The sequence below is a fragment of the Oncorhynchus tshawytscha genome, linkage group LG18, assembly GCF_018296145.1.
Source record: "Oncorhynchus tshawytscha isolate Ot180627B linkage group LG18, Otsh_v2.0, whole genome shotgun sequence".
Classification (NCBI taxonomy): Eukaryota; Metazoa; Chordata; class Actinopteri; order Salmoniformes; family Salmonidae; genus Oncorhynchus; species Oncorhynchus tshawytscha.
The window spans coordinates 19,088,151-19,111,395 of NC_056446.1; the positions used below are offsets into that span (position 1 = coordinate 19,088,151).

General features: G+C 45.7%; 1 protein-coding gene across 3 annotated transcripts in view; it reads left to right on the forward strand.

Moving 5' to 3' along the window:
* Positions 1-23,245, forward strand: part of LOC112246309 (mitochondrial peptide methionine sulfoxide reductase-like) — a 109,244-nt gene that overhangs the window by 58,159 nt on the left and 27,840 nt on the right. For all 3 annotated transcript variants that reach the window (XM_042300788.1, XM_042300787.1, XM_042300789.1), the window contains 2 exons: positions 1,876-1,980; positions 8,642-8,748. In XM_042300788.1, the coding sequence (XP_042156722.1) occupies positions 1,876-1,980; positions 8,642-8,748 (212 nt within the window). The remainder of the gene's footprint in view (positions 1-1,875; positions 1,981-8,641; positions 8,749-23,245) is intronic.

The window sequence follows — 23,245 nt, forward strand, 5'->3', positions numbered from 1 at the left end:
GGAGCGAGAGAAGAAGGATCACTCTAAACATGGCTGATCAACTATATCCAAGAGACTCTGCTCCCATTGCCTTCTGGGATACATGAAGAATGGGTGGGGTGTGGGGGTTTCAGCCTTGTGTAACTGTAGAGAGATAACTGTACCCTTTCCTCCTTCCCTGTCTACACACACACACACACACACACACACACACACACACACACACACACACACACACACACACCACACACACACACACACACACACATACCATGGCTCCTTGGCAGACAGCTGTGTCAACAAGGGATTAGGGGCTGCAGGAATGTATAGAACAGACAATAGACCCAAAGAAAGAGAAACAGAGAGAGAATGGAGGAAAGCATCATTCTGATGAGGGATGTGTACAGTAAGGAATAGGATAGGGCAATACAGGAATAGGATAGGGCAATACAGGAATAGGATAGGGCAGTACAGGAATAGGATAGGGCAATACAGGAATAGGATAGGGCAATACAGGAATAGGATAGGGCAGTACAGGAATAGGATAGGGCAGTACAGGAATAGGATAGGGCAGTACGGGAATAGGATAGGGCAGTACAGGAATAGGATAGGGCAGTACGGGAATAGGATAGGACAATACAGGAATAAAAAAGATGGTAACATATCTTTTGCTCCAGCCCTGTGACTATGTATTGGGAGTTGGAGAGTGGTGGCATATGGACTCTTCTGTCTCCTGCTGAGCTTCATGCTGGCAGCCATCTTGCCTGTCCTCCCCTGAGCTGCCAGCAGTAAAGATTGCCGCGTGTGTGCACCTCAGATGTCCTTCAGCTCACCCTGAACACACAGCTCCACTACCAGCTGAACAAGGGAGCCACCCGAAGGAGGAGAAAGGAGGGAGGGGGAGGAAAAAAGAGAGGGAGGGAGAGAGTGAGTAGAGGGAGGCTGAAAGAGATTGCATGGCAGAAAATGAGGGAGGCTGACAGAGAGAGAGAATGGATTCATGGATTTAAAAGAATGGCTTAGAGGGAGAGAGAATGTTGGAGAGAGGAAAGGACTAAATGGATTCATGAATCTATGGGTGCGTCTGTGCATTTGACTGTGCATGTGCTTCTGTGTGTGTGTGTGTGTGTGTGTGTGTGTGTGTGTGTGCACCAAATTATAGACCATCTCAATTGTGTCCCATACACTCCCTTGTTCCTCCTCCTGTCTCCAGGACATCACTGTGTTCTTCCATCATGATTATTGTACAGTTCCTCTGTAGCGCCAGTCTGTAATGAGAGTGACCATACAGGTTAGTTCTTATCATTTTTTTAATATCCCAGCTGTGGATGTGCTGCAGATAGTGGGGAACACAGCCTTATGAGGTGATATTAAACACCCATCTCAGTGGAATAAACTCATCTCACTAGAAATGTCTTGAATTGGGAATAGAAGAGCACTTCTTTATTAAACATGGTTTTACTCTGTCTTCTCACCTCATATTGAGATGTTAACCTTTGTGGATGTCCCTCTGGTAGAGTGAAAGAGAGTTCTCCTAACAGCTCTATCCAATCAGCGTGTCCCAAACTCGGTGTCCAGCTTGCGTGATTGGAGGACACTCCTCCCTCCAGAGCTCTGGGACAGAGGGGCTCTCTGCTTGGTTAAAACATTCAGATCTGATCCAGCTCACTGGTGTACTGGAGAACAGCATTCACTCTCAGTTAACATTCACTGTATCTGAGGAGTGGAGGAACACTCAATGTTACGTATCCACAGATCTAGAATCAGATGATCATACCCCAATACTAACCTTAACCAGAAGGATAAGTAAATATCTGCTCCTGGACCAGTGGATAGGGGCAACGGCCTATACCTCCTAACGCCACCATTTCTCCTGTCTTCTGTCGTCTCACTCAGGTAGGACAGGCCATACTGAGGTGGTGCGGGTGGTCTGGGAGCCAGAGAAGACCAGCTTCTCCAAACTGCTCAAGGTGTTCTGGGAGAGCCACAACCCAACTCAAGGTAAGGTCCCTTGTAGCTCCGATGGTAGCGCATGGCGCTTGAAACACCAGGGTCGTGGGTTCAATTCCCACGGGGGACCAGTAAGAAAAGTCGCTCTGGATAAGAGTGTTATATAAAACCTACTCCCTCCATCCACACACATCCAACAGCAGCGTTTCCAGTGGGGGCTACTGCCTTCCCTCTGCCTTGAGCTATCTGTAACAGGAATATGAGTCTGCCATGTTGAGTGGTTGCAATCAGGGCTCTGTGAAATAAGGTAGGGAGGGAGGGTAGGAGAAAGAGGCAAAGCGAGAGAGGGTCACTCCCTACCAGTGTGTGTTTCATTTCACCCTTATTGACCCTGTGTGAGTCCACAGGCGACACACAACCCCAGAGAAATCTGGCTCTGTGTTAACTCTGACCCCTCCCCACATCAACTCAGCTGTCAGGCGCAACCTTAGACACACACTATGACACACAGTGGATAAGAAGATACACACACTATGACACGTAGTGGATAAGAAGATACACACACTATGACACACAGTGGATAAGAAGATACACACACTATGACACATAGTGGATAAAAAGATACACACACTATGACACACAGTGGATAAGAAGATACACACACTATGACACACAGTGGATAAGAAGATACACACACTATGACACATAGTGGATAAGAAGATACACACACTATGACACACAGTGGATAAGAAGATACACACACTATGACACACAGTGGATAAGAAGATACACACACTATGACACACAGTGGATAAGAAGATACACACACTATGACACATAGTGGATAAGAAGATACACACACTATGACACGTAGTGGATAAGAAGATACACACACTATGACACATAGTGGATAAGAAGATACACACACTATGACACACAGTGGATAAGAAGATACACACACTATGACACACAGTGGATAAGAAGATACACACACTATGACACGTAGTGGATAAGAAGATACACACACTATGACACACAGTGGATAAGAAGATACACACACTATGACACGTAGTGGATAAGAAGATACACACACTATGACACACAGTGGATAAGAAGATACACACACTATGACACACAGTGGATAAGAAGATACACACACTATGACACACAGTGGATAAGACACACACTAGACACATGTGGATAAGAAGATACACACACTATGACACACAGTGGATAAGAAGATACACACACTATGACACACAGTGGATAAGAAGATACACACACTATGACACACAGTGGATAAGAAGATACACACACTATGACACACAGTGGATAAGAAGATACACACACTATGACACACAGTGGATAAGAAGATACACACACTATGACACACAGTGGATAAGAAGATACACACACTATGACACGTAGTGGATAAGAAGATACACACACTATGACACACAGTGGATAAGAAGATACACACACTATGACACACAGTGGATAAGAAGATACACACACTATGACACATAGTGGATAAGAAGATACACACACTATGACACACAGTGGATAAGAAGATACACACACTATGACACACAGTGGATAAGAAGATACACACACTATGACACACAGTGGATAAGAAGATACACACACTATGACACACAGTGGATAAGAAGATACACACACTATGACACACAGTGGATAAGAAGATACACACACTATGACACACAGTGGATAAGAAGATACACACACTGGATAAGAAGATACACACACAGTGGATAAGAAGATACACACACTATGACACACAGTGGATGAAGATACACACACTATGACACACAGTGGATAAGAAGATACACACACTATGACACACAGTGGATAAGAAGATACACACACTATGACACACAGTGGATAAGAAGATACACACACTATGACACACAGTGGATAAGAAGATACACACACTATGACACATAGTGGATAAGAAGATACACACACTATGACACACAGTGGATAAGAAGATACACACACTATGACACAGTGGATAAGAAGATACACACACTATGACACACAGTGGATAAGAAGATACACACACTATGATGGACACACACTGGATGACACACACAGTGGATAAGAAGATACACACACTATGACACACAGTGGATAAGAAGATACACACACTATGACACACAGTGGATAAGAAGATACACACACTATGACACACAGTGGATAAGAAGATACACACACTATGACACACAGTGGATAAGAAGATACACACACTATGACACACAGTGGATAAGAAGATACACACACTGGATAAGAAGATACACACACTATGACACACAGTGGATAAGAAGATACACACACTATGACACATAAGAAGATACACACACTATGACACACAGTGGATAAGAAGATACACACACTATGACACACAGTGGATAAGAAGATACACACACTATGACACACACTAGTAGTGGATAAGAAGATACAGACACATAGTGGATAAGAAGATACACACACTATGACACACAGTGGATAAGAAGATACACACACTATGACACGTAGTGGATAAGAAGATACACACACTATGACACACAGTGGATAAGAAGATACACACACTATGACACATAGTGGATAAGAAGATACACACACTATGACACATAGTGGATAAGAAGATACACACACTATGACACACAGTGGATAAGAAGATACACACACTATGACACGTAGTGGATAAGAAGATACACACACTATGACACACAGTGGATAAGAAGATACACACACTATGACACATAGTGGATAAGAAGATACACACACTAGTGGATAAGAAGATACACACACTATGACACGTAGTGGATAAGAAGATACACACACTATGACACACGGTGGATAAGAAGATACACACACTATGACACGTAGTGGATAAGAAGATACACACACTATGACACACAGTGGATAAGAAGATACACACACTATGACACATAGTGGATAAGAAGATACACACACTATGACACACAGTGGATAAGAAGATACACACACTATGACACGTAGTGGATAAGAAGATACACACACTATGACACACAGTGGATAAGAAGATACACACACTATGACACACAGTGGATAAGAAGATACACACACTATGACACGTAGTGGATAAGAAGATACACACACTATGACACGTAGTGGATAAGAAGATACACACACTATGACACATAGTGGATAAGAAGATACACACACTATGACACACAGTGGATAAGAAGATACACACACTATGACACACAGTGGATAAGAAGATACACACACTATGACACACAGTGGATAAGAAGATACACACACTATGACACACAGTGGATAAGAAGATACACACACTATGACACGTAGTGGATAAGAAGATACACACACTATGACACATAGTGGATAAGAAGATACACACACTATGACACGTAGTGGATAAGAAGATACACACACTATGACACATAGTGGATAAGAAGATACACACACTATGACACATAGTGGATAAGAAGATACACACACTATGACACACAGTGGATAAGAAGATACACACACTATGACACACAGTGGATAAGAAGATACACACACTATGACACACAGTGGATAAGAAGATACATCACCAGACATCACCGGCAACAACGTCGCTTATGGGCACAAACCCACCGTCGCTGGACCAGACAGGACTGACAAAAAGTGCTCTTCACTGACGAGTTGCGGTTTGTCTCACCAGGGGTGATGGTTAGAATCACGTTTATCGTTGAAGGAATGAGTGTTACACTGAGGCCTGTACTCTGGAGCGGGATAGATTTAGAGGTGGAGGGTCTGTCATGGTCTGGGGAGGTGTCACAGCATCATTGGACTGAGCTTGTTGTCATTGCAGACAATCTCAACGCTGTGCGTTAAAGGGAAGACATCCTCCTCCCTCATGTGGTACCCTTCCTGCAGGCTCATCCTGACATGATCCTCCAGCATGACAATGCCACCAGCAATACTGCTCATTCTGTGCGTGATTTCCTGCAAGACAGGAATGTCAGTGTTCTGCCATGGCCAGCGAAGAGCCTGGATCTCATTCCCATTGAACACGTCTGGGACCTGTTGGACCCGAGGGTGAGGGCTAGGGCCATTCCCCCCCAGAAATGTCTGGAAACTTACAGGTGCCTTGGTGGAAGAGTGGGGTAACATCTCACAGCAAGAACTGGCAAATCTGGTGCAGTCCATGAGGAGGAGATGCACTGCAGTACTTAATGTAGCTGGTGGCCACACTAGATACTGACTGTTACTTTTGATTTTGATCCCCCCCCCCCTTTGCTTAGGGACACATTATTCCATTTCTGTTAGTCAAATGTCTGTGGAACTTGTTCAGTTTATGTCTCAGTTGTTGAATCTTGTTATGTTCATACAAATATTTACACAAGTTTGCTGAAAATAAACGCAGTTGACAGTGAGAGGACGTTTCTTTCTTTGCTGAGTTTATATGCATCCTTCATGTATTACCTACACTATATACAGTATACAAAAGTATGTGGACACCCCTTCAAATTAGATTATTCGGCTAGTTCAGCCACACCCGTTGCTGACAGGTGTATAAAATCGAGCACACAGCCATGCAATCTCCATAGACAAACATTGGCAGTACAATGGCCTTACTGAAGAGCTCAGTAATTTTCAACATGGCACCATTATAGGACGCCACAAAGTCAGTTTGTCAAACTTCTGCCCTGCTTCCCCGGTGACCTGTAAGTGATGTTATTGTGAAGTGGAAATGTCTAGGAGCAACAACGACTCAGCCACGATTTGGTAGGCCACACAAGTTCACAGAAGGGACCTCTGAGCGCCGAAGCGCGTAAAAATTGTCTCTCCTCGGTTGCAACACTCACTACCGAGTTTAAAACTGCCTCTGGAAGCAACGTCAGCACAATAACTGTTCGTCAGGAGCTTCATGAAATGGGTTCCATGGCCGAGCGGCCGCACACAAGCCTAAGATCACCACGAGCAATGCCAAGAGTCGGCTGGAGTGGTGTAAAGCTTGGCGTCATTGGACTCAGTGGAGCAGTGGAAATGTGTTCTCTGGAGTGATGAATCACGCTTCACCATCTGGCAGTCCAACGGACAAATCTGGGTTTGGTTTGATACCAGTAGAACGTTACCTGCCCAAATGCATAGTGCCAACTGTAAAGTTTGGTGGAGAAGGAATAATGGTCTGGACCTGTTTTTCATGGTCCCCAAAAGAGTGGAGACTGTAATAGCAGCAAAGGCCTGACCAACTCCATGTTAATGCCCATGATTTTGGAATGAGGTCACAGACAAGCAGGTGTCCACATACTTTTGGACATGAAGTGTATGTACCTGTGGTATGGATGCAATATGGGTATACTATTCAGAAAGGTCAAGATAGCGACTAAGGTCAAGCATTCTCTGAAGTGCTGCTCACAGGCCCAGTGATGCTAGATAAGGTTAACCTACTTATTCCCTTACTGTAAGACTCACTGTCATATTCCATGTGATCGTAACATGAGGCTACTCTCAACAGTACGACTAAATGGTTTGTCTTCAACCTACAAGACATTTTCACTGTGTCCTCTAACACCTAGCCAATGATTGCGTGTTTGAATGGGAGCTTTTTGTCAGGGAACAAAATCAGTGTGATTCACTGTCTGTCTGCACGGCTCACACGCCACTCCGCTTCCAGCAACATAATAATTACACAGAGGCAGGCAGGCAGGCAGGCAGGCAGGCAGGCAGACAGGCAGACAGACAGACAGACAGGCAGACAGACAGGCAGGCAGACAGACAGACAGACAGACAGACAGACAGACAGACAGACAGACAGACAGACAGGCAGGCAGGCAGACAGGCAGACAGACAGACAGACAGACAGACAGACAGACAGACAGACAGACAGACAGACAGACAGACAGACAGACAGACAGGCAGACAGACAGGCAGACAGACAGACAGGCAGATAGACAGGCAGACAGACAGACAGACAGGCAGACAGACAGACAGACAGACAGACAGACAGACAGACAGACAGACAGGCAGGCAGACAGACAGACAGACAGGCAGACAGACAGACAGACAGACAGGCAGGCAGGCAGGCAGACAGACAGACAGACAGACAGGCAGACAGGCAGACAGACAGACAGACAGACAGGCAGACAGACAGACAGACAGACAGACAGACAGACAGACAGACAGACAGACAGACAGACAGACAGACAGACAGACAGACAGGCAGGCAGGCAGGCAGGCAGGCAGGCAGGCAGGCAGGCAGTAGCTGTATCATGTTCTACATCTGCATCAAGGTGAACTGTGCTTTGATTGAAATTACACCGCAGTCGGTCTGGTCTCGTCTCCAGGTTGTTTTCCCCAGACAGACAAACAGGGTTGATTGTGAGTTTGTTTCGTAAGACTGTCAGAGCAAACAAAGTAAACATAGTATGCTGGTAGGTTGGTGGATGGACAGGATGGTTTAGATGTTTAGAAGAAATTATATGGAAGTAAACTTTTGTTAACTTAGAGTACCTTGTAACCCTGTGTTTCTGTGTGTGTGTGTGTGTGTGTGTGTGTGTGTGTGTGTATGTGTCTCTCTTTGTCTGTCACATTTGTCCTTCTTTTATGTCTTACTCTATATTGAGTGAAATATATTGTCTTTAGTCCAGTAACTTCTCTTAAAGTTACTCAACATTGTGTTCTCTCTCATTGTCAGGAATGCGTCAGGGCAACGACGTAGGAGCGACCTATCGATCAGCCATCTACATATACACACAGGAGCAGCTTGAACAGGCTCTGGCCTCCAAAGACGACTATCAGAAGGTAACATGTCTGTGTGTGGGAGTCACATCAACTCAACAATCAGTTCTCTAGAGATGTTATAGAAACAAAAGCTTGGTGTGGAAGAAAATCTATTTCCCCCAAATAAATCACATTCAGTACCCAGACCAGAACACATTGTACCAGCCAACAAGGCTTTTAGGCTGCATCAGTCACCAGTCACATTAAAAGCTTGCTGCAACACACTCATCTCTCCAGAGAAAATCAGTCAAGGTTCAAAGCCCATCACCGTACAGAGAACATGCATGGAGCCGGGCAGCCTACAATGCATATGTTTAATTGAGAGGGATGGCATGCTGCAGCTGATTCCCCCAGTGAGAGGAGAGAACGGGCGGGGAGGTACAGCAGAATCTCTTTGAGGAAAGCTATGTGGAGCAGCTTTGCCGCGCTAAGACCCCACCCCCTGCAACACTGCTGCATGCATGGCTTCCAGAACAATGGAGAGACTGAGAGAGAATACATCCAAGCTTACAGTGGAACTACATTGGTTTCTTTCTGCTGTTACTCTCTCCTTCTCTCTCTTTCTATCTTCTCTCTACAACCTTACTGCTCTTCTCTCTCTTTCTATCTTCTCTCTACAACCTTACTGCTCTTCTCTCTCTTTCTATCTTCTCTCTACAACCTTACTGCTCTTCTCTCTCTTTCTATCTTCTCTCTACAACCTTACTGCTCTTCTCTCTCTCTATCTTCTCTCTACAACCTTACTGCTCCTCTCTCTCTCCTTCTATCTTCTCTCTACAACCTTACTGCTCTTCTCTCTCTCTATCTTCTCTCTACAACCTTACTGCTCCTCTCTCTCTCCTTCTATCTTCTCTCTACAACCTTACTGCTCCTCTCTCTCTCCTTCTATCTTCTCTCTACAACCTTACTGCTCTTCTCTCTCTCTATCTTCTCTCTACAACCTTACTGCTCCTCTCTCTCCTTCTATCTTCTCTCTACAACCTTACTGCTCTTCTCTCTCTCTTTCTATCTTCTCTCTACAACCTTACTGCTCTTCTCTCTCTCTTTCTATCTTCTCTCTCTCTTCTCTCTACAACCTTACTGCTCTTCTCTCTCTCTCTCTCTCTCTCTCTCTCTCTCTCTCTCTACAACCTTACTGCTCTTCTCTCTCTCTCTCTCTCTCTCTCTACAACCTTACTGCTCTTCTCTCTCTCTCTCTCTCTCTCTCTCTCTCTCTATTTCTATCTTCTCTCTACAACCTTACTGCTCTTCTCTCTCTTTCTATCTTCTCTCTACAACCTTACTGCTCTTCTCTCTTTATATCTTCTCTCTACAACCTTACTGCTCCTCTCTCTCTCTTTCTATCTTCTCTCTACAACCTTACTGCTCTTCTCTCTCTCTCTCTCTTTCTATCTTCTCTCTACAACCTTACTGTTCTTCTCTCTCTATTTCTATCTTCTGTCTACAACCTTACTGCTCCTCTCTCTCTTTCTATCTTCTCTCTACAACCTTACTGCTCCTCTCTCTCTCTCCCTCTCTCTCTCTACAACCTTACTGCTCCTCTCTCTCTCTTTCTATCTTCTCTCTACAACCTTACTGCTCTTCTCTCTCTTTCTATCTTCTCTCTACAACCTTACTGCTCTTCTCTCTCTTTCTATCTTCTCTCTACAACCTTACTGCTCTTCTCTCTCTCTCTCTTTCTATCTTCTCTCTACAACCTTACTGCTCTTCTCTCTCTCTCTCTTTCTATCTTCTCTCTACAACCTTACTGCTCTTCTCTCTCATCTTGATTAATTCTGTACCCTCTATCCTTTCTCTCGCCTGCTTTCCGCCCTCGCCTCGCTCTCCATTTCGCTGGCCCTTCTTCTCTGTCCTTTGTTCCTTATGGGAGTGGAGGTGTTCTATGTAAGCCATATGATGTTAGCCTGTGAGATGGATAAAGACGTGTCCTTGTATCTATTGACAGTTGAATCTCACTGGAGATTGTTGATGAGATGACCTTGAATGTCTGGATACCTTCACGGTTGTTCTATTGTTGAGCTGCTGGATACAGATGAAGGGCTGCTGTACTGTCTTTTGTGCAAAGATGAGAGGAAGACTCGTCGAGTTCGTCTGGATGAGCAATGCTCCACCTCTTCATCACCAGAACAGAGCAGACAGTTTTTCTTTTTTTTAAACCCATTTTCACCCTAATTTCGTGGTATCCAATTGGTAGTTACAGTCTTGAGAGGCGAAGGTCGAGAGCCGTGTGTCCCACGAAACACAACCCAACCAAGTGACACAATGCCCACTTAACACAGAAGCTAGCCGCACCAATGTGTCAGAGGAAACACCGTAAACCTGGCAACCGTGTCAGTGTGCAATGCGCCCGGCCCGCCACAGGAGTCGCTAGTGCGCGATGGGAAAAGGTCATCCCTGCCAGCCAAGCCCTCCCATAACCCGGACAACGCTGGGCCAATTGTGCGCCGTCCCATGGGTCTCCCGGTCGCGGCATGCTGTGACAGAGCCTGGACTCGAATCTCGAATCTCTAGTGGCACAGCTAGCACTGTGATGCAGTGCCTTAGACCACTGCGCCACTCGGGAGGCACAGAGCAGACACAGTTGAGTTGAGACATGGACGTGACTGAAATAAGCTTGGAACTAAACACTACATCTGGTTTCTGGTTAGTTATGAACGGTTTGAACATCAAGTAGTTCAATTTCCAACGCTTTATATGTTTCTTCAATAGAAACAAGCGTATGTTTAGTTGCTGCCAACACACACATTTTCTCTCAGTTTGTCTACCCCATCACTCCATTCCCTCCTTTTCTCCAGTACCTGACCCCCATTGGGCTATTCATCAGGCTAACAGAGCCCCATGCTGCTTCCCAGGGTGTAGAGCTGGCTAGGTGTCGTCAGGCCGGAGTTGAGTTGTCTGGGAAAGCCGGTGCAATAGGGAGCACACTACCAGGGAAGAGGAGGACGTGGAGGAGGTGGAGGAGGAAGTGCAGCATATGGGATGGATTTGTTCCTTTATGGAGCTGAGATCCTGCAGCCCCTCCTCTCCTAATGGCAGCCTAATAACACAGCCGACCAGGGGACACCCTCTCCTCGCTCTCTCCCCCCATGTCCCTCCATCCCATTGCCCGTTCCTCTACCCCTTCCATTGAGGCCCAGTCTCTCACCCAAATGAGCCCCATTTACACATGCAGCCAGGTTCCACTGCCCAGCAGCCACTGCAGGAGAGGCCTTCTATTGGCTGCTGTCAGTGTCTCCTTTACCACACAACTGCTACCACTACCTGGTGTATTATACTATTGTTACTATTCATAGTAAGTTGAGGCCCCGACTGTGTTCCTAAAAAAAACTATCTATCTATCTATCTATCTATCTATCTATCTATCTATCTATCTATCTATCTATCTATCTATCTATCTATCTATCTATCTATCTATCTATCTATCTATCTATCTATCTATCTATCTATCTATCTATCTATCTATCTATCTATCTATCTATCTATCTATCTATCTATCTATCTATCTATCTATCTATCTATCTATCTATCTATCTATCTATCTATCTATCTATCTATCTATCTATCTATCTATTCAATTCGAGGGGCTTTATTGGCATGGGAAACATGTGTTAACATTGCCAAAGCAAGTGAGGTAGATAATATATAAAAGTGAAATAAACAATAAAAATGAACAGTAAACATTACACATACAGAAGTTTCAAAACAATAAAGACATTAGAAATGTCATATTATATATATATATATATATATATATACAGTGTTGTAACAATGTACAAATGGTTAAAGTACACAAGGGGAAATAAATAAGCATTAAATATGGGTTGTATTTACAATGGTGTTTGTTCTTCACTGGTTGCCCTTTACTTGCGGCAACAGGTCACAAATCTTGCTGCTGTGATGGCACACTGTGGAATTTCACCCAGTAGATATGGGAGTTTATCAAAATTGGATTCTTTGCGGATCTGTGTAATCTGAGAGAAATATGTCTCTCTAATATGGTCATACATTGGGCAGGAGGTTAGGAAGTGCAGCTCAGTTTCCACCTCATTTTGTGGGCAGTGTGCACATAGCCTGTCTTCTCTTGAGAGCCATTTTTCCCCCATGGCAGCCTTTCTCAATAGCAAGGCTATGCTCAATGAGTCTGTACATAGTCAAAGCTTTCCTCAAGTTTGGGTCAGTCACAGTGGTCAGGTATTCTGCCACTGTGTACTCTCTGTTTAGGGCCAAATAGCAATCTAGTTTGCTCTGTTTTTTTGTTAATTCTTTCCAATGTGTCATGTAATTATCTTTTTGTTTTCTCATGATTTGGTTGGGTCTAATTGTGCTGCTGTCCTGGGGCTCTGTGGGGTCTGTTTGTGTTTGTGAACAGAGCCCCAGGACCAGCTTGCTTAGGGGACTCTTCTCCAGGTTCATCTCTCTGTAGGTGATGGCTTTGTTATGGAAGGTTTGGGAATCACTTCCTTTTAGGTGGTTGTAGAATTTAACGGCTCTTTTCTGGATTTTGATAATTAGTGGGTATGGGCCTAATTCTGCTCTGCATGCATTATTTGGTGTTCTACGTTGTACACTGAGGATATTTTTGCAGAATTCTGCATGCAGAGTCTCAATTTGGTGTTTGTCCCATTTTGTGAAGTCTTGGTTGGTGAGCGGACACCAGACCTCACAACCATAAAGGGCAATGGGCTCAATGACCGATTAAAGCATTTTTAGCCAGATCCTAATTGGTATGTTGAATTTTATGTTCCTTTTGATGGCATAGAAAGCCCTTCTTGCCTTGTCTCTCAGATCGTTCACAGCTTTGTGGAAGTTACCTTTGGCACTGATGTTTAGGCCAAGGAATGTATAGTTTTTTGTGTGCTCTAGGGCAATGGTGTCTAGATGGAATTTATATTTGTGGTCCTGGCGACTGGATCTTTTTTGGAACACCATTATTTTGGTCTTACTGAGATTTACTGTCAGGGCCCAGGTCTGACAGAATCTGTGCAGAATATCTAGGTGCTGCTGTAGGCCCTCCTTGGTTGGTGACAGAAGCACCAGATCATCTAAAGTCGAAGGCTTTTTTTAAATCAACAAAGCATAGAAGTCTTTGCCTTTGTTTTGGTTTGTTTGGTTGTCAATTGGGGTGTGCAGGGTGAATATATGGTCTGTTGTACGGTAATTTGGTAAAAAGCCAATTTGACATTTGCTCAGTACCTTGTTTTCATTGAGGAAATGTATGAGTCTGCTGTTAATGATAATGCAGAGGATTTCCCCAAGGTTACTGTTGACGCATATCCCACGGTAGTTATTGGGGTCAAATTTGTCTCCACTTTTGTGGATTGGGGTGATCAGTCCTTGGTTCCAAATATTGGGGAAGATACCAGAGCCAAGGATGATGTTAGTTTTACTATAGGCCTCCCGGGTGGCGCTGCATCGCAGTGCTAGCTGTGCCATCAGAGACTCTGGGTTCGCGCCCAGGCTCTGTCGCAGCCGGCCGTGACCGGGAAGTCCGTGGGGCGACGCACAATTGGCCTAGCGTCGTCCGGGTTAGGGAGGGTTTGGCCGGTAGGGAAATCCTTGTCTCATTGCGCACTTGCGACTCCTGTGGCGGGCCGGGTGCAGTGCACGCTAACTAGGTCACCAGGTGCACGGTGTTTCCTCCGACACCTTGGTGCGGCTGGCTTCTGGGTTGGATGCGTGCTGTGTTAAGAAGCAGTGCGGCTTGGTTGGGTTGTGTTTCGGAGGACGCATGGCTTTCGACCTTCGTCTCTCCTGAGCCCGTACGGGAGTTGTAGCGATGAGACAAGATAGTAACTACAATCAATTGGATACCACGAAATTGGGGAGAAAAGGGGGTCAAAAATGTTTTTAACGTGTAGCCAATTGGAATTTGTTGTCTGTATATTTGCATTCTTCATCAAACCATTTGTCATTGTTGTTCATTTTCTTCGGTTTTCTATTTGAGATTTTTAGATTTGATAGGGAAGCTGAGAGGTCAAATATACTGTTAAGATTTTCTACTGCCAAGTTTACACCTTCACTATTACAGTGGAACGTTTTACCCAGGAAATTGTCTAAAAGGGATTGAATTTGTTGTTGCCTAATTGTTTTTTGGTAGGTTTCCAAACTGCATTCCTTCCATCTATAGCATTTCTTAATGTTACTCAGTTCCTTAGGCTTTGATGCCTCATGATTGAGTATTGCTCTGTTCAAGTAGACTGTGATTTTGCTGTGATCTGATAGGGGTGTCAGTGGGCTGACTGTGAACACTCTGAGACACTCTGGGTTGAGGACAGTGATAAAGTAGTCTACAGTACTACTGCCAAGAGATGAGCTATCGGTGTACCTACCATAGGAGTCCCCTCGAAGCCTACCATTGACTATGTACATCCCCAGCGTGCGACAGAGCTGCAGGAGTTGTGATCCGTTTTTGTTGGTTATGTTGTCATAGTTGTGCCTAGGGGGGCATATGAGGGAGGGAATGCTGTCACCTGCAGGCAGGTGTTTGTCCCCCTGTGTGCTGAGGGTGTCAGGTTCTTGTCCGGTTCTGGCATTTAGGTCGCCACAGACTAGTACATGTCTCTGGGCCTGGAAATGATTGATTTCCCCCTCCAGGATGGAGAAGCTGTCTTCATTAAAGTATGGGGATTCTAGTGGGGGGATATACTGTAGGTAGCACACAGGAGGACATTTTTCTCTGTTAAGATAATGTCCTTTTGAATTTCTAGCCAAATGTAAAATGTTCCTGTTTTGATTAATTTAATAGAGTGAGTTAGGTCTGCTTTATACCAAATTATCTATCTATCTATCTATCTATCTATCTATCTATCTATCTATCTATCTATCTATCTATCTATCTATCTATCTATCTATCTATCTATCTATCTATCTATCTATCTATCTATCTATCTATCTATCTATCTATCTATCTATCTATCTATCTATCTATCTATCTATCTATCTATCTATCTATCTATCTATCTATCTATCTATCTATCTATCTATCTATCTATCTATCTGTCTGTCTATCTGTCTGTCTGTCTGTCTGTCTGTCTGTCTGTCTGTCTGTCTGTCTGTCTGTCTGTCTGTCTGTCTGTCTGTCTGTCTGTCTGTCTGTCTGTCTGTCTGTCTGTCTGTCTGTCTGTCTGTCTGTCTGTCTGTCTGTCTGTCTGTAATCTATCTATTAATCTATCTATTAATCTATCTATTAATCTATCTATTAATCTATCTATTAATCTATCTATTAATCTATCTATTAATCTATCTATTAATCTATCTATAATCTATCTATAGTCTGTCTGTCTGTCTGTCTGTCTGTCTGTCTGTCTGTCCTGAAGAACAGGAAGATTTGGAGGTGTTCCAGACATATAAAAAGGGAAATCATCATTTCATTTCCCCTTTTAACAGAACATTATCACCTGCTACATGTTATATTGCATTGTTAGCTTCTCTGCTGTTTGCTGAAAACAGTGGCAGTGTTTTGAAACACACATTTACTGGGTTCGTGTGTTTTCTCCAACTGTGAAGTTTGACATTTGCGTCGATTGGTTGTGGAGTGGGGTCTAATTTATTCTCCGGTTCATGTCTCATCTACCATGACAATCATATCATCTGTGAGCGGAGCTCGTCTCGTTGTGTCTCGTCTCGGCTGAAAGGAGGCCATTTGCCACTAATGTCCCCTCAGTCACGTGTCTGAGACAATGCAACCTGTTTATTTTACTCTAGCGTTTGCTATTGTTGGCTGTGTTTCTGGGCACAAAGCGACAGCCTCCACTTACACAATGACTACTCTGACAAAGTGTGCTGCATACACACACGCTCACATACACACACAGACTAGACTCACAGACAATACAAACGCGCTCACACACTCCCTCTGCTGGCCTTGCTGCCTCTTTGTCCTCTTCCCATCCTCTCTTCCTCCTCCATTGTCTGCTCTCTCTTTCTCTCTCCCTCCTCCTCCATCCTCCTCCCCCCTGCTGAGACTTCTGCTCCGCACTGCAAACCCAGCAGCAGGGCCCTGTTGCCATGGAAACAGAGGAGGGCCCCCCACCCCTCCTAGCCCAGTCCCATCCCTCAAGTCCTCTGATTGGCCCAGCCAGACCAAATTAAGCGGGGTTTGGCTGGGGTCGTAGGTCATCTGTAGAGAGGCGCCTCGGCTGTATTTTAATCAGCTGTTGACCCCCGACGTAATGAAATGGATGTCAGGGAAGGGGTTAATAAAGCACGCTCTGACTGGCGACTGGGTCCTTAATGGGGGGAGTCAGGGGAGGGACGGAGAGAGATAGAGAGAGGGGGAAATGGAGGGAGGGGGAGAGGAGAGGGTTCAAGTGGAAGCGGGTTAAGGGAGCGAGGGCACAGTGGTTGGACAGGCGCGAGGCCAATGGGAAGCGAAAGGGCAATATGGCGGCGGTTGGTTGCTCTTTGTTTCCTGGGGTACAGGGAGGTGGAGGGAGACGGGGAGGGAGCGGTGGTGGTGGTTCTTTCTCCCTCTCTCGCTCCACTTTGGGGTGGCGTTGGTTCTTTCTCCCTCTCTCGCTCCACTTTGGGGTGGCATTGGTTCTTTCTCCCTCTCTCGCTCTACTTTGGGGTGGTGGTGGTTCTTTCTCCCTCTCTCGCTCCACTTTGGGGTGGCGTTGGTTCTTTCTCCCTCTCTCGCTCCACTTTGGGGTGGTGGTGGTTCTTTCTCCCTCTCTTGCTCCACTTTGGGGTGGTGGTGGTTCTTTCTCCCTCTCTTGCTCCACTTTGGGGTGGTGGTGGTTCTTTCTCCCTCTCTCGCTCCACTTTGGGGTGGCGTTGGTTCTTTCTCCCACTCTCTCGCTCCACTTTGGGGTGGTGGTGGTTCTTTCTCCCTCTCTTGCTCCACTTTGGGGTGGTGGTGGTGGTTCTTTCTCCCTCTCTTGCTCCACTTTGGGGTGGTGGTGGTTCTTTCTCCCTCTCTTGCTCCACTTTGGGGTGGTGGTGGTTCTTTCTCCCTCTCTCTCCACTTTGCTCCACTTTGGGGGTTTAGGGTTATTAATATTTATTGCGTCGGAGCGTTGCCGTCTGAGGTGCCGCATCATCCCACGCAGCGAGAGGGCCGGGCTCTGCACGGAGAGGAGGGGGGGGGGGTGTGGAGAGGAGGAGGGAGGGGGATGAGGAGAGGGGGATCCAGAGTGAGAGAGGGAGGAGTTTGCACATGGACACTAGGGCACTTCATTCAGTGGGGTCTCCCTCTCCACTGACCCTCCCCTGCTAGGACCAGTCACTGAAGGACCACTAGGAAGTAGCCCAACAGAAGTGACCCATACCCCCCAACAGATGGATGGCTGTCAATAACAAGTCAACTGCCGTTGCCGTCTCAGTTTGCTTCAGTAAATGATGGTGTAGGAAGTCAAAGACAAGCTGGACAAAGATCTAGGCAAGGGGTTGTGGGGTTACTATCTGTTTGGAATTAGTTGGCCTGGGCTGTAGCCATATGCTGAGCTACTGTAACAGTGTCCTGTGTATGGGCTACATGAGATGAGCCACAGTACTGTATTGCTACACATTTTTTATTTTAAAAATTCTCTGCGAGGGAAAGTGAACATTTCAGATGTAATATGCATGTTTTTGATCTCCAGGGGAATTGTGTCCCATTCACCATTCACAGCATGGCACCTGACGGACACACAGACAGCAGATCCTCTCTCTCCGTCTCCCTTCTCCTCATCTCAGAGATATTTAAACTTGACTTCATCCTCCTCTCAAGAGTCAAGATAGAAACTGGTATGACATGTTCCCATCTATTAGTGTGTCAATTACAGGCCAACAATAGACAGCTTTCTACCTCAGAGGCTGTAAACCATGTGTTCTGCTGCTTACCTCGCTTCTCTGCTGAGACGACCGACCAGCCAGGAGGCAAACGCCGGAGATTGACTCTCCACCAATTAAGCCGACTGTCAGTGTGGGTGAGAAATCAGCCTGTCTGTAATTAGCTAGTTAGCTTCCCCTGGTCTGCCTACCTACTGAGATCTGTTCTCATGAGCTGGTGTATAGCAGTAGGCAGGCAGACCGGGGGAAGATAGCTAGCTAATTACAGACAGGCTGATTTCTCACCCACACTGACAGTCGGCTTAATTGGTGGAGAGTCAATCTCCGGCGTTTGCCTCCTGGCTAGTCGGTCGTCTCAGCAGAGAAGCGAGGTAAGCAGCAGAACACATGGTTTACAGCCTCTGAGGTAGAAAGCTGTCTATTGTTGAGAGGAGAGAGGAGACAGTTAGTGGACTGTTAGAGAGAGAAGAGACAGTTAGTGGACTGTTAGAGAGAGAGGAGACAGTTAGTGGACTGTTAGAGAGAGAGGAGGGAGTTAGTGGACTGTTAGAGAGAGAGGAGGGAGTTAGTGGACTGTTAGAGAGAGAGGAGGGATTTAGTGGACTGTTAGAGAGAGAGAGGAGACAGTTAGTGGACTGTTAGAGAGAGAGGAAACAGTTAGTGGACTGTTAGAGAGAGAGGAGGGAGTTACTGGACTGTTAGAGAGAGAGGAGACAGTTAGTGGACTGTTAGAGAGAGAGGAGGGAGTTAGTGGACTGTTAGAGAGAGAGGAGGGAGTTAGTGGACTGTTAGAGAGAGAGGAGGGAGTTAGTGGACTGTTAGAGAGAGAGGAGGGATTTAGTGGACTGTTAGAGAGAGAGAGGAGACAGTTAGTGGACTGTTAGAGAGAGAGGAAACAGTTAGTGGACTGTTAGAGAGAGAGGTGGGAGTTAGTGGACTGTTAGAGAGAGAGGAGACAGTTAGTGGATTGTTAGAGAGAGAGGAGACAGTTAGTGGACTGTTAGAGAGAGAGGAGGGAGTTAGTGGACTGTTAGAGAGAGAGGAGACAGGTAGTGGACTGTTAGAGAGAGAGGAGGGAGTTAGTGGACTGTTAGAGAGAGAGGAGGGATTTAGTGGACTGTTAGAGAGAGAGAGGAGACAGTTAGTGGACTGTTAGAGAGAGAGGAAACAGTTAGTGGACTGTTAGAGAGAGAGGAGACAGTTAGTGGACTGTTAGAGAGAGAGGAGACAGTTAGTGGACTGTTAGAGAGAGAGGAGGGAGTTAGTGGACTGTTAGAGAGAGAGGAGTCAGTTAGTGGACTGTTAGAGAGAGAGAGGAGACAGTTAGTGGACTGTTAGAGAGAGAGAGGAGACAGTTAGTGGACTGTTAGAGAGAGAGGAGGGATTTAGTGGACTGTTAGAGAGAGAGAGGAGGAGTTAGTGGACTGTTAGAGAGAGAGGAAACAGTTAGTGGACTGTTAGAGAGAGAAGAGACAGTTAGTGGACTGTTAGAGAGAGAGGAGACAGTTAGTGGACTGTTAGAGAGAGAGGAGGGAGTTAGTGGACTGTTAGAGAGAGAGGAGTCAGTTAGTGGACTGTTAGAGAGAGAGAAGAGACAGTTAGTGGACTGTTAGAGAGAGAGGAGACAGTTAGTGGACTGTTAGAGAGAGAGAAGAGACAGTTAGTGGACTGTTAGAGAGAGAGGAGACAGTTAGTGGACTGTTAGAGAGAGAGGAGGGATTTAGTGGACTGTTAGAGAGAGAGAAGAGACAGTTAGTGGACTGTTAGAGAGAGAGGAGACAGTTAGTGGACTGTTAGAGAGAGAGGAGGGAGTTAGTGGACTGTTAGAGAGAGAGGAGTCAGTTAGTGGACTGTTAGAGAGAGAGAAGAGACAGTTAGTGGACTGTTAGAGAGAGAGGAGGGAGTTAGTGGACTGTTAGAGAGAGAGGAGTCAGTTAGTGGACTGTTAGAGAGAGAGAGGAGACAGTTAGTGGACTGTTAGAGAGAGAGAGGAGACCGTTAGTGGACTGTTAGAGAGAGAGAGGAGACAGTTAGTGGACTGTTAGAGAGAGGGGAGACAGTTAGTGGACTGTTAGAGAGAGAGGAGACAGTTAGTGGACTGTTAGAGAGAGAGGAGACAGTTAGTGGACTGTTAGAGAGAGAGGAGGGATTTAGTGGACTGTTAGAGAGAGAGAAGAGACAGTTAGTGGACTGTTAGAGAGAGGAGTCAGTTAGTGGACTGTTAGAGAGAGAGAAGAGACAGTTAGTGGACTGTTAGAGAGAGAGGAGGGAGTTAGTGGACTGTTAGAGAGAGAGGAGTCAGTTAGTGGACTGTTAGAGAGAGAGAGGAGACAGTTAGTGGACTGTTAGAGAGAGAGAGGAGACCGTTAGTGGACTGTTAGAGAGAGAGAGGAGACAGTTAGTGGACTGTTAGAGAGAGGGGAGACAGTTAGTGGACTGTTAGAGAGAGAGGAGACAGTTAGTGGACAGTTAGAGAGAGAGGAGGGAGTTAGTGGACTGTTAGAGAGAGAGGAGACAGTTAGTGGACTGTTAGAGAGAGAGGAGACAGTTAGTGGACTGTTAGAGAGAGAGGAGGGAGTTAGTGGACTGTTAGAGAGAGAGAGGAGGCAGTTAGTGGACTGTTAGAGAGAGAGGAGGGAGTTAGTGGACTGTTAGAGAGAGAGGAGGGAGTTAGTGGACTGTTGGAGAGAGAGTTGACAGGACTGTTAGAGAGAGAGGAGGGAGTTAGTGGACTGTTTGAGATTCCACAGTGTGCCATCACAGTTAAGTGGACTGTTAGAGAAAGAACCAGTGAAGAACAAACACCATTAAATACACTGTTATGCTTATTTATTTTATCTTGTGTCCTTTAGCCATTTGTACATTGTTAGTGGACTGTTAGAGACATTTGTAATGTCTTTACTGTTTTGAAACTTCTGGTGTAATGTTTACTGTGGTTTTTCTGTTATATATTCACTTTGTATGTTGTCTAGGAGTTACAGTTAGTGGACTGTTAGAATTGACAGTTAGTGGACTGTTAGAGAGACAGTTAGTGGACTGTTAGAGAGAGAGGAGACAGTTAGTGGACTGTTAGAGAGAGAGGAGACAGTTAGTGGACTGTTAGAGAGAGAGGAGACAGTTAGTGGACTGTTAGAGAGAGAGGAGACAGGTAGTGGACTGTTAGAGAGAGAGGAGATAGTTAGTGGACTGTTAGAGAGAGAGGAGACAGTTAGTGGACTGTTAGAGAGAGGGGAGACAGTTAGTGGACTGTTAAAGAGAGAGGAGGGAGTTAGTGGACTGTTAGAGAGAGAGGAGGCAGTTAGTGGACTGTTAGAGAGAGAGAGGAGGTAGTTAGTGGACTGTTAGAGAGAGAGGATACAGTTAGTGGACTGTTAGAGAGAGAGGAGGGAGTTAGTGGACTGTTTGAGAGAGAGGAGACAGTTAGTGGACTGTTAGAGCGAGAGAGGAGACAGTTAGTGGACTGTTAGAGAGAGAGGAGACAGTTAGTGGACTGTTAGAGAGAGAGGAGGGAGTTAGTGGACTGTTAGAGAGAGGGGAGACAGTTAGTGGACTGTTAGAGCGAGAGAGGAGGGAGTTAGTGGACTGTTAGAGAGAGAGGTGACAGTTAGTGGACTGTTAGAGAGAGAGAGGAGGGAGTTAGTGGACTGTTAGAGAGAGAGAGGAGGGAGTTAGTGGACTGTTAGAGAGAGAGGAGACAGTTAGTGGACTGTTAGAGAGAGAGGAGACAGTTAGTGGACTGTTAGAGAGAGAGAGGAGGCAGTTAGTGGACTGTTAGAGAGAGAGGAGACAGTTAGTGGACTGTTAGAGAGAGAGGAGGGAGTTAGTGGACTGTTGGAGAGAGAGTTGACAGGACTGTTAGAGAGAGAGGAGGGAGTTAGTGGACTGTTTGAGAGAAAGGTGACAGTTAGTGGACTGTTAGAGCGAGAGAGGAGGCAGTTAGTGGACTGTTAGAGAGAGAGGAGACAGTTAGTGGACTGTTAGAGAGAGAGGAGACAGTTAGTGGACTGTTAGAGAGAGAGGAGGGAGTTAGTGGACTGTTAGAGAGAGAGGAGACAGTTAGTGGACTGTTAGAGAGAGAGAGAGGAGACAGTTAGTGGACTGTTAGAGAGAGGAGGGAGTTAGTGGACTGTTAGAGAGAGAGGAGACAGTTAGTGGACTGTTCGAGAGAGAGGAGGGAGTTAGTGGACTGTTAGAGAGAGGGGAGACAGTTAGTGGACTGTTAGAGTGAGAGAGGAGGGAGTTAGTGGACTGTTAGAGAGAGAGGTGACAGTTAGTGGACTGTTAGAGAGAGAGAGGAGGGAGTTAGTGGACTGTTAGAGAGAGAGGAGACAGTTAGTGGACTGTTCGAGAGAGAGGAGGGAGTTAGTGGACTGTTAGAGAGAGAGGAGGGAGTTAGTGGACTGTTAGAGAGAGAGGAGACAGTTAGTGGACTGTTAGAGAGAGAGGAGACAGTTAGTGGACTGTTAGAGAGAGAGAGGAGGCAGTTAGTGGACTGTTAGAGAGAGAGGAGACAGTTAGTGGACTGTTAGAGAGAGAGGAGGGAGTTAGTGGACTGTTGGAGAGAGAGTTGACAGGACTGTTAGAGAGAGAGGATGGAGTTAGTGGACTGTTTGAGAGAAAGGAGACAGTTAGTGGACTGTTAGAGAGAGAGGAAACAGTTAGTGGACTGTTAGAGAGAGAGAGGAGGCAGTTAGTGGACTGTTAGAGAGAGAGGAGGGAGTTAGTGGACTGTTGGAGAGAGAGTTGA